Source organism: Dasypus novemcinctus, chromosome 5 (genome assembly GCF_030445035.2).
Source record: "Dasypus novemcinctus isolate mDasNov1 chromosome 5, mDasNov1.1.hap2, whole genome shotgun sequence".
Lineage (NCBI taxonomy): Eukaryota > Metazoa > Chordata > Mammalia > Cingulata > Dasypodidae > Dasypus > Dasypus novemcinctus.
The window spans coordinates 38,781,450-38,794,004 of record NC_080677.1 but is presented as its reverse complement, the minus strand read 5'-3'; the positions used below and the strand labels follow the sequence as shown (position 1 = coordinate 38,794,004).

Here is a 12,555-nt window from a genome sequence, read left to right as displayed (position 1 = left end):
TACTTTCAATTAGAAACATTTTTATAATAATAACTTTCTGATTCACTTTAAATATCAAAATTTAAAAGTCCCACTTTTTGGTGGAGAAGGATAATAATGATCACCGTAGTCTCTAAATTCTATCACTACAAAATCTTTTCTCATTGTCTCCTCTCTATACTAAATGTTTTCACATTTCTTTCAAATGATGCTAGAAACAGGCCATTAATACCATTTCCCTTACCCTTAGTTCTGAAGTACCAAGCATAAGGAAGAACTAGCTTTTTTTCCCTCCCCCTTCCCCCCACCCTGCTGTTTTGCTCTCTGTGTCCATTCACTGTGTGATCTTCTGTGTCTTTCTTTTTGTCTTCTCTTGTTTTCTCCTCTAGGCTTCATCGGAATTGGATCCCAGGGACCTCCGAGGTGGGAGAGAGGTTCCCTGTCTCTTGTGCCACCTCGGTTCCTGGTTTCTGTTGCGTCTTACCTTGACTCTCCCGTGTCTCTCTTCTGTTGCATCATTGTCTTGCTGCATTGCTCACTGGCCTGCCACACAGTCCTGGCTCACTGCGCAGGCATGCCTTTACCATATGGTAGACAGAAACCCAATTGCTTGAGCCACTTCCACTTCCCCATATATATATTTTTGGTAAATATTAGCCCCCCCCTGCCCTGAGATGGCTCCCTCATCTGTTCACATGTTGTTTTGCTCATTTTCTTCTTGTTTTTTTCTCATCGTCTGATTTTTCTTTATAAGGCACCAGGAATCAAACCCGGGACCTTCCATGTGAGAGGCAGGTGCCCAACTGTTTGAGCCACCTCTGCTCCCTGCTTGTTTGTTTTTACTCATTGTTTGTGCATTGTCTTGCTAGTTTTTTGCTCATCTGCTTGTTGTTTTTGCTCATTTCTGCGCTCATTATCTGTTCAGTTTTTTTGCTCAATCTCTGCTCATTGTTTGTTTGTCTTCTTTAGGAGGCACTGGGATCCAAACCCAGGGCCTCCCACATGGGAGGCAGGTTCTCAGCTGCTGAGCCACAGGCACTCCCAACATATTATAAATATTGCAATTCCCGTTTTTTTTTAAGATTTTATTTATTTCTCACCCTCCCCAACCATTCCCCCTGTTGTCTACTGTCTGTGTCCATTTGTTGTGTGTTCTTCTGTGTCTGCTTGTATTCCCATTAGGCAGCTTTGGGAACCGAGCCTGGGACCTTCTGAAGTGGAAAAGAGGCAAATACTCTCTTGTGCCACCTCAGCTCCCAGTTCTGCTACTTCTTATTTTCTCTCCTCTGCGTCTCTTGTTGCATCATCTTGCTATACCAGCTCTCAACGTTGGCTGGCACTTGTGCATGGGGCAGCTTTCCTGCGCTAGGCAGCATTCCCACGCAGGGGGGCACTCCTACATGGGGCGACATTCCTTTGTGGGCCAGCACTCCATGTGGGCCAGCTTGCCCTCACCAGGAGGCCCTGGGCATCGAACCCTGGACCTCCTATATGGTAGACAGGAGCCCAATTGCTTGAGTCACATCTGTTTCCCCGCAATTCCCTTTTTAACCAAATACACCACATTGTTAATTCGTGGTCAGACTGTTTTTCACATATCCCTGATGGTTTTTCATATATATATATATATATATATATATATATATATATATATATATATATATATTTATATATACACACACACATACACACACATATATATATAAATATATGTGGCAAGATGCTATCCATTTTGAATTTGTACCATTTGACTTTTATTCTTAAACTGTTTATTATCTTTTATTCTTCATTGCACCCTTCCACAAATTTACACAAAAGTGCATACTGCAGAGATTCAGAGTGCTAACTTTTAAAATAAACTTTGAGGACCAAGATGTTATTTCCTAACGGCTCGCATCTCAATGTTTTTAAATTTAACTTTAGTTCATCTCATGTCACTTGCCTCCCTACCAAAACTTTCAGGACCATAAGGAAATCTGTTGCCAAAAAGCAGTCATTTAAAACATTAAAGTCAGAGAGTTCCATGAAAAACCACATATAATTAAATACCTCAGGTGAGTAGTCCTCTTACCTCAAGAAAGTTTGAGAAAGAAAGGAGAGGAAACCAGCCACTACCCAGCACCTCCTGGGGATGAGGCATTGAGCTAAATGTAGACCACAGTCCAGTGAGAATGGTAGAACTACCACATTTTACAGATAAAGAGATTCAGTGACTTTCCTGAATGGTGGAGAAGTCATGGCCATGGTGGTTCTAGAGTCTCAGAGATGAAAACACAGGCACTGCTGCTCATTTCAGAAGGGCCATGAAAACCAGCCACTGCGGGTGGCCTGCGTGGTCTTGGTGAACTCAGAGGGATGCTTGGAAACATGTTCCACTTCTGTATGGATATAGGTATGTTGCAAAGAAAAATGGAAGTGAACCTTGTCTTTTGTTGCAATTCTTCAGATCAAATTAAATTTCTAGAGTAAATAAATGGAACCCAATATCCCCTCCTACTATAATACCACAGTTTTGATGGAAAAAAATGGCAGATTAGAAGTCTGAAAGAGAAGGAAAGGCTGGTATTTCACATTTCCAGCAACACTCAATAAACCAAAATATATATATCCATCCATAAAACAAGCAAATGAAGAAAGTCTTCTAGTGTAAAACACGAATATATTATTAATCTTAATCCTCTCCAAGAATATTTTAACAAATTGAAATGGTAGGCACACTTTGCTTTCTGAGGACTTCTTCTGTCTTGACTTCAAACTTAAGGGACTATCCACGTGCCCATTCCCTGCTCCTTCAGAATTGGCATGTCCCTGTTTCCATTCCTTCCATCCCAACATCCATGCATTTATTCATTCAACACACTTGTTCTGTGTAGATCCCTGGACTAATATTTAGAGTTAGTAACCAAATAAATAAAGTATATTCTTGCCATTAGGGATATAAAGCCTAGTACACTTTTTTCTGATGAGCTGGTACCCATACAGGGCATTCTCTGTCTCCTGGGGAAATGCAAGCAAACCCTCATGGACTTTGAAGGCTTTCCAAACCACTCGGGGTTCTGCGCTGTTACAACCACTTTAATTTCACTCGAGGCGATCCTTCTTCCCTTAGGGTCCCTTTTCCGGCACGAGTTGCTGCGAGCCTTCTTCCCTTTGTGCCCCACGTTGAGTGCCAGTTGCTGCAATCAGCTCGCAGTGGGTTTGCATGAAGGGAAGGCAACGCAGAACTTAAAGAAATAAAGGGCAGAGAGAGACACAAGAGAGGAGATAAAGATGGGACCAGAGGACCCCCAGCTTCTGGAACTGAGAGCCTCGACCCTAGTTTCCACCCCATATTCATTGGAAACTACCAAGCAGCTGTTTGCTATTAGAACTGCAGCATCATCTGTAATAGGGAACAACTGTAACATCTAACAACTGCAACATCTACAATAGAACAGGTGTAACATTTACAATAAGAAGAGGTAATCCAGTTTCCCACAACACTTTAGAGAGTTGAGAGAGGGACTGAGTATTGATTGGATAGAATTTCACCAATCAAGGACACACAGAGCATTCTCCTTAACAGGGAATGGGTGAGACATAAGCAAAGACTATGGGAGTATATTCAGAGAATGATGAACAGTTTGACTTAGAAGTAGGATATATAAAGGTGTCATATATGATAAAGAAGTAAAGGTAAAATTGTGCATTCAAATACCAGACAAAGAAATTTTAATTATTATAGTTACTACGGAGTCACTGAAAATTTCTGAATCAAGAAAATGTTTGGAACTGGTCACTGGAACTACTAATCCCACAGGAACGTAAATGATGGTATAAAGTGAAGAAGAAACTGGGAGTTTGAGAAATTAGTTAGGGGCTATTTCCAGTGTCTTATGGATAGGTTATAAAGGTCTGAGTTAGTCATTATAAATTGAAATAAAACAAGGAAATGAAGTTAAGAGATTTGTAAAAGTAGAACTGACAGGACTTGGCTTAAGATTGGCTGTGAAATGAGCCAAAAAATGTACAAAACACTGAGCAGCCTGCTGGAATAAAGGCAGGCAGAGCATGTAATAGGAACAAAAAAAGGGAATGGCAAAATCCCTGGGATCTCAAAGAAAATCAAACAGAGGATGTTGGTTTGGAACTGGGCCTTGAAGAATGAGTAGGAATTCACCAGAGAGGGTTAAAGCCATTCTCAGCAGAAAGAATAAGCTCATGCAGAAACTTATACATGTGAAAAAGTTTTAGTTGCTGAGGGAAAAATCAGAAACTAAAAATCCTGGAGAATAAGGCATAGAGTGGGGAACTGAGAAGGTAAAACTAAAATATGAGCAGAGACTAAATGTGAAGGTCCTGATATGCCAGGCTAAAAGTTTTAGCTTTGTCTTATTGGAAACAGGAAACCAGTGGATGTTTTTAGGCAGAAAATGATATATGGGAAAATAAAAAAACTAGCTCCTGAAAATAAGGCCTTTGTTTGCTCGTCCAAGAGGTGCTATGCCTATGGACAACAGGAGATTACAGAGACTGGCATTAATGGGACAAGGCTTGTTGCCTTACAACAGTCTGGATGAGAAAAATGTAGCTCCACATTTTCTTATCCTTAGTTCCAAACTCCAGAATCTCTTAAACTCCATGCTCTCTCCCCAACACACATTTTGTATGTTTTGTGTAAATCCACTCAGTGTTAAAATGGTGAGAGGCTATATATAGTCATTATTTACCCCATTTAGAATTAATAATAAAATATTTCTGCACAGATATCCATGTACTTGATTGTAGGATGCTGCCTTAGACCCCTGTGGGGGTATTCAATAATATATTGTATATGGACCATATTTTCCTCTGAAATAAAAAAAAAAATGCCTGCCTTCTTAAACACATACAGCTCTATGGGTTTCAGGTAAGGGATGGTGGACCTGGCTGATGGTTCAAACTAGGAGTGTTAAGAGCCAAGAGTCAATCTGGAGCTGACTGAGTGTATCAGGTCTGGAGCTGACTAAATATAAGGGGTCTATGGAGATGTCCTGCAGACAGACGGACCTGGAGCATGGGAAAGGAGATGAGGCAACACCACCCTGGTCTCCAGGATCCTCTGAGAAAACATGCAAGGGGTGGATTTCCCCTAATGATCACAAGGATCACCCAGGGGCACCTGTTAGTCAAGCCACATCCTAGCTTCCGGAGTAGGACTTCAGCCACTGGAACCAGCTTCCCCAGGGCCAGCCAGGGTTCTCCAGAATGCAGCTGATTTAGGACAAGAGCCTTTGTGGTGTTCCCTCGAGCACCCAACTGGCTCTTAGCCCTAGGTTCATACTGAGGGAGCAATTACCCCTTGAGCTTCCCATTAAAGATGTGGTTTCAGTTTCTTATCACCCCAATGTTCACCAGAAAATGATTCAAAATTTCAATTTAAACAGGAAAGAATAGAACTCTTTTTTTATTTAAGAACAAAATAAAAAACCTTCCATTTAAATATCTGAAAATGTTTTTAACTCACAATTGAGATGACGTGTGTATCTCCATTTTTTATCTATTCTCATTGAGGGGGAAGTCACTTGAATTTAATTTTCATCCAATTCATTCTTGAAACTTACATCTCCCTGAAATACAGAGAAGGCCAAGATATCTAAGCTAATTTTTTATCTTCTTCAGTTATACAAGAAAAGTCCATGGACAATTTAAGCTAGGCTGACAGAAAGAGCCTCAAACCCATTGTAACACTTTCCCCCTTCCAGCTTTTGGTTTAAGATTAAATTCTCTAATTTAGATAAGAACTCTGTGGTGGTCAGCACTGAATGCACACATAGCTTTATCTGATTACCCTACCCTATGATTCTGAATTTCATAAAACGTGTTTTAAGAGGAAGGGGCATAGCCTGCTGGCAGCCCCAGATAAATCACAAAGGTGATAGCTGAAGTCTGTTTCCTTTGTGGAGCATTCACTTCAGGAAAGATACTTCCAACTGGGCTTTAGTAATTCAGACACCTGTCGTTTGATACAAAGCAAGCGAGTGAGCATTTTAAATTGAAAAGCAAACTTTGAGATGAAGTAGACACATTTGTCACAAGGTTATGTTGTAGGCTTTCAACACCCACCCCGCCCAGAGACACCTCCTGAGGTCAGTGATACATGGAAGGACAGGCAGTTAACTTGGGCTTCTCCAGGGACCTAACACAAAATGAACAGCATGTTAACCGCATGCTGTGTCTTCTCTGTGACGCTTCTACAGATCCACCTATAAAGGGACTTGCTTTTCTAGTGGAGCTGATCCATTCACACATTCTTGCATTGGTTCCAATGACATGTATCTGTTACGCAACTGGCAAGGGTTACTGGAAACTAGGATGGAGCCTTGGAGGGAAACCGAGCTACTGGTACAACCTTAGAAAGCAAGCAGGAATCTGCTTGAGCCAGCTGAACTGACAAATCATGATTTAGGGAACCACAACAGCTTCAGGATGTTTGTGACATTTCCTGTATCTTTGCATGGATGGAAACAGTGGAGAAGGGTGCATTAGTGAAAAAAGGAACTGTGGAAATACCGTGAAATGCTAAATATCACCATTATTGCCAGAAAAGATGAATGGACTGTGTTAAGATGCTGGCCTGATTTACTGCTGGGAAGATCAGGTACCACTGAGGATAGCTTCCCAGCATCTGGAGGGATATACTACCCATCAAGGTTTACCAAGAACCAAAGTAAAGTAATCCAATGGTTTTTAAGATAGATTAAATCAGTAATTTTGATCTGGAAATGGAAAGTAATATAATTTAATGGAAGAGGATCTATGTTTGCTGAAAACTTTCTGGCCAATAATTTTTATGTGTGTGTGCTTATGCATTAATTCAAATAATTCCTTTGTAGAAATATAATGGCAAAGGTCTGCTATTTGTGATCAGATTAGACATGTAAATGAGACAGTAGTGTTTACTGCTGATTTAGTATTTATTTTCACCAGAGCCCAAGAATAGATTTTAGCACTTGTTGGGACACAAATTTTCAAGAGTAACAAAATTTGAAATATTTAGATGGTTCTCACCCACAGTTGCCATGCTAATTTAAATAACTGAGACTTGCTTTCTTAATTGCATGTTCCTGTAATAGAAATACAACACACAAGTTGGACTGAAAGGAACACAGCTTTCTGGCGGCCAGAAACAAAGACTAGCAATTGCAAGGGCTCTTCTCCGAAAACCAAAAATCTTATTGTTGGATGAGGCCACTTCAGCTCTTGATAATGAGAGTGAAAAGGTAATATCCTCTTCTTTCATCTCAGAGTATAATACCAAATATGACAGTCCAGTATCATGGGAAAAATCAAAGCCAGACTGAGGAAAGAAAGGTCTGGAAGGGATTGTGGTCATAGGGTCAACAGTTCTAATTAAGGTTTTGACCTTTGTTAAAGGTTAGAGGCTGGTTAGGGTAGGTAGGAGAGAGTAGGGACAGAGGCCACTTCATGTTCTATAAATGTTTACTCATTTAAATTGAGCTCAGTATCCAAAGAGGCCAATTCTTGAAATTTCTGCCCTCCTGGAAAAACCCAAAGAATTGCTTTCCTGTTTTATGGTTATTATTCCAGTGATGCCATACAAATTAATAAGGCAATCTACATGTATAAAAGAGTAGTCAACAATGCAATGTCAGTTCCACTAATCACCCCACCTTCTACAGTGGAGTATTAAGTCAGAGCAGAAAACAAGTAAGCAAAGGGTTATGTGACAACATACTTACACAACAAGCACTTTCAGACACTTGGTTTTGGTATATCTGTGTCCTCTAGCAGTCTCTTGGACATGTTAATGCAATTTGTTAAATCAACAGTGGTTAAATGAATGATAATCTTTAATGTCTATTGGGTATTTATGCTGTTATCTCAATCCTCACATCAACTTTATAAATTAGCTTCTTTTATTATTGTCCCTATTTTATAAATTAGCACACTAAGGCTTAGGAAGTTTGAATAACTTCCCTAAATTCTAATAAAAGGTGTAAAACCTAAGAGCTAATACCCCCCCATAGGACTGCTATTTGTAAATGAATATCATTGATTCCCAAGGAAAACAGTTGTGTTGTGAAATGGAAAACATGACTCTTGGTCTCAGAGATATATGAGCTGTAACCATGGATGCAAAAGTCACTAGCAGTGTGATCTCGGTCAAATGACTTGAACTCTTGGAACCTTGGTTTACTCAAAAAAAGCAAAAACTTTACAGGCTTGTTGGTTTTGGAATTAAATGATATTTTATACTAGTGTTTTTCACCCTCCACTCCCATTTTCTTTCTACAGCATTATAACCTCATTGTTAACTGAAATGCTATTTTATCCAGGAGTTGCACAGCCAACTTCTACCCAGGAGTTAAAAACAATAGTATAGGAGAAAATTCTACTTGGATGTGAAAATACTCCTTTCTGGTTTTCAGTTTGTAATCCATAAATTACCACTTACTTACATAAAAACAATCATATCATTTTAATTCATTATCACAGAAGCTTTTCCAATTGAAAGTCTTACTTAATGTGTCTATAATTACTTTTTCCAGATTTCTATGGAGTAGGGTGAATACTTCCCAAAGTAGAGCAAATTAGGTTACCCCAAATTGCTTTGACTTTGACCAGCTGGTTAGCATCTAAGCCAGCCTGGTGAGCACAGGTCCTTTTCTCTTCCAGGCGGTGCAACAGGCCCTTGATGAAGCCAGGAGAGGGAGGACATGCATCGTGGTCGCTCACAGGCTCTCCACAATACAGAATGCAGATTTCATAGTGGTTCTGCGCAATGGAAAAATAAAGGAACAAGGAACTCATCAAGAGCTCCTGAGAAATCGAGACATATACTTTAAATTGGTAAATGCACAGTCAGTGCAGTGACAGGTATTCAGAGGTACATATATTTTGATCTTCATGTAATGCAAAGAAAGAGTACTTAGTAATTATTCAGCCTGCTTTGATCTCTTGTTATTGTATTATCAATACCACGAATCATGCTACTCAAGTATAGACATGGTCTGTTTACACACCATCTTCCCTTCAGATTTTTAAAAAAGAAACAACAATTTGCTAAATCTACATGAGCAATATAATGCCTTTTTACCTCACTTTATGGAAAATTCTAGCACATTGCTTATAAAGTAGTTTTCTGCAAAGGGACTCTATTTCCCCATCAGCCTATGCTATAAAATTAAAAATAAGCTCCCATGAGAAAAAAAAAATTTATCCAGTTAACTAAGTTAAAAGGTTTTAGTAAAGAACAGGTCAGATGTGGCTGGGCCTGAAGCATTGCAGGGAAAACCATGTTGATCTGGAACTTCCAGGGCTTTGTTCTAATCCGTTTTCTCCAGACCACAGGAATTTTTCTCATTCCTAAATATCCTTGCTTCCCAAAATTCTGTTTTATCCTTTGTTCGGGGGTAAGAGGAGGAATTACAGTGTAAAATATCTGGCTGAATTAGTTAGCTATTTCCCACTTCAACAGTAAGTTAAGTGCCTAACATAATCCATCCTGAAGATTCCATTATTCTAGGCCTTGGATTTAGCATAATAAATCAGAGACATGCCAGCATATAAACACTTTATTTACTTAAAATAAGAGCTAATTTTATTGCAGATGAAAATTTAAAATGCCTTTATTATTATTCAATCATCTAATTTTTTAAAATTTTAGATGTCATTCATTTTATGGAACATGTATGATTTAAAAGTTTTGTATAAATAATATGGGTAAACTGAGTCTTCTGTTTACTTAAATATGTAATTTTATCTAGGGATTTAATCTTTATTCTTAATTGTATTTTCTTCCATTCAGTATTCTGCCAGTAATCTGAAATATTGTGAAAAAAATCAAAACCTTTTATATATTGTGACACTTTTTTAAATGCAAATTGAAAATAGGATGGAAGGTTGAGAATCAGATGTATTGTTTAGAAACAATAATACTGAATGCCTTATGGCCATTTTTCTGTGCATAGATGTATGGAGCTCAAGGTAGTTTCCCTTTCCAGAAAAGGGTGGGCAGGTAGAGCCGCAGACAAGGAGTTCCTCAGACTCCAATGCTGTCACTCTTCCTAGACTGGAAAATATCTGCAGTGGCTACTTGTCATTTGAGCCTATCAACCTATCCCATGTGCTCTGAAAACCTGCCTTTTACATTGTAGGTCATACCTCCAAATGGCAGTAAAACACTTTCTTTTCAAAATAATTGAGTCCTGCCTAACGTTTATTACCATTTCATTTCAAAAACTTTAAAGGATGCTCCACATGCACCATTCTCTTAAATTACATTACATTACATTATATTACATTACATTACATTAAACTAAATTAAAAATACCCACAAAGGATGAAGTAGCTATGCTGAGCACTGGGGTACCGAACAGCTTACTAGGTGTGGGGTTATCAGCTGATGAAGGCAGAAAGTGAGCAGAGACCAGTTATTTTTAGCGACTTCCACAATTTAAAAGGTTATCTTTTCTCTACTCTTCTTCAGATGGTTTTAAATATATATCATTTTAATTAAAATAATGGTTTTGATGGACTCAAAGCACCTTATCTCTATAGAGATTCTGGACAGCTGTGAAATCACTTACTTTGATAAGCTCAGGGTTTTAGGAATACTGATTTTTTTTTCAAAATGAACAACCATTTACACGTACATCTTAATTTCAGAAGCCTGACTTTTTAATTCCTAGACTTCTACTTAGAGCAGGGTACCCTCTGTAACTGAAAAAGAAGCTAATTCAGAAAGCGAGATTTTCATCCTTTAAAAAAAGAAAGAAACATAAAGATACTTTTGCAGATTTAAATCTAGGTTCTACATTTTGAATCATCATTAAATTTCTTAGAAGTTAATTATTAAATAATAATATGTTTAGGCTTACAGCTCAAAACTTGATAGAGGGCTTAAGCAATACGTGCTAGACTCTTCCATGCATTAAATTAGTGAATCTGAGATTTTTCATAAGTTCTGTTTTGTTCTTACAGTACCTTGGATAAGGCAGATATTCAATAAATAATACGTAATTCAATTTGAAAAGACAGATATTAGAACACTAAGATTGGTACTAAGATGGGAAAGAGGATGTGGTGGGCATCAACAATCATGGATTGCCATCTCCTTGTCCTGGGTATTAACAGTCATTAGTGATCCACTAGATAGTTTACTTCTATTCTAGGCTTACCTTCAGTTCATAAACATTTTTTCTTTTCATTCTTATGTCATCCATTTTTGTTAATTTGAGCTTTTTATCATACTGTATAAATTATTTTAAACTCTTTAATTTTGAAATAATTTGGTATTTGAATGTACATTGCCTAATTCCTTTTAGGCATGAAAAAATGACTTATTTTCTCTCAGGGCTTTTATCTGTATTAAGACATACTCCCTACTCTCAAATACATCCTGCCTAAGGAAAACACTGATTTCTGCCAGTCATGATTCACAGTCTAAATCTTTATCACAGAGACCCAAACCCAAACTTTTCTGAGTGTCTTTGCTCTTGGCTTCTTCCTCAGCCTCTGAGGTTGAATATAGTTAGAAAAGACAAGAAAAATAAGGCAGTAGTAAAAAAAAAAAAAAGAAAGAAAAAAAAAGGATGTGTAAATATCTGGCCTATAAAATCCTAAATATAGCAAAAACAGCTCTCCAGAAAGATCAGGATCCATGACAGAGTCTCCTAAATGCTAGTGAGCTACACCAGCCTGCAGCCATGTTCACACTCTTATCCTTTGAACCACCCTTCCTGCCTAGGACAAAGAGTAGTTGAGTGAGTCTTAAAATAATTGAAACTCCAATGAGATCATGATGCTGCAAATAATGGAATAGAAAATCTTAATAAGGATAAGGTATGGCACAGATGTTAATAGAAGAAAAAAAAAAAAACATGTCACACTTGTTTTATAACTAACCCTGCCAACTTACTTTACATCTCACCACTCCTCAAAACAAGCTGTGGTGCATTCTAATGTTAAGTCAACTAAGGCTAGAGCTCATAATCTGGTTTTCAGCTTACTCAATGAGTCATAGAGGTGCTATGCAAATGACCTGTGAAAATATTTCACATGTCCACCTCTGTATTCATTATTTTGGTTCTGATCTCTCATTCCAAGAGGATTTTGTGAAATGGGGAATCCTAGATTAATTGGAAAGTTCATTCAGAAGAACTAGTTAAGATAGGAAACTGGGGGAAATTGCTGTTAGGAGGAATGAGGATAAAGGGCTAGGGGTGAGTAGTAGCACTCCAGCCTTTATTTCCCTACCAATAATAATAATTATGAGAAACTGAAAAGCTCATTTTAAATCTATTATGATTAAAAAAAAAAAAATGCTTGGATCACCCAGATGTCTCTGCATAGTACCTCAAGTAATATTATACACACACATATATATACATATTACTATATATAAATAGGAATAACCACACTATTCTCTTATTGCTGCCATATCAAACTACCACAAACTCAGGTCAGATATCCACACTCAGTCTGGGAGATCTAATATCAAAGGTTGCATTCCTTTCTGGAGGTTCTAGGAGAGAATCTGTCCCTTTCCTTTTTAGCTCCTAGAGACTGCCCATGTTCCTACAGTGAAGGCAG

General features: G+C 38.2%; 1 protein-coding gene across 1 annotated transcript in view; it reads left to right on the top strand.

The window, feature by feature from the left end:
* The window catches only part of ABCB5 (ATP binding cassette subfamily B member 5), a 122,168-nt gene extending 110,326 nt beyond the window's left edge, over positions 1 to 11,842 (top strand). The window contains exons 26-27 of the mRNA XM_004464305.5: positions 7,074 to 7,220; positions 8,638 to 11,842. Of these exons, the coding sequence (XP_004464362.4) occupies positions 7,074 to 7,220; positions 8,638 to 8,835 (345 nt within the window). The 3' untranslated portion in view covers positions 8,836 to 11,842. The remainder of the gene's footprint in view (positions 1 to 7,073; positions 7,221 to 8,637) is intronic.
* The last annotated feature ends 713 nt before the right edge of the window (positions 11,843 to 12,555 follow it).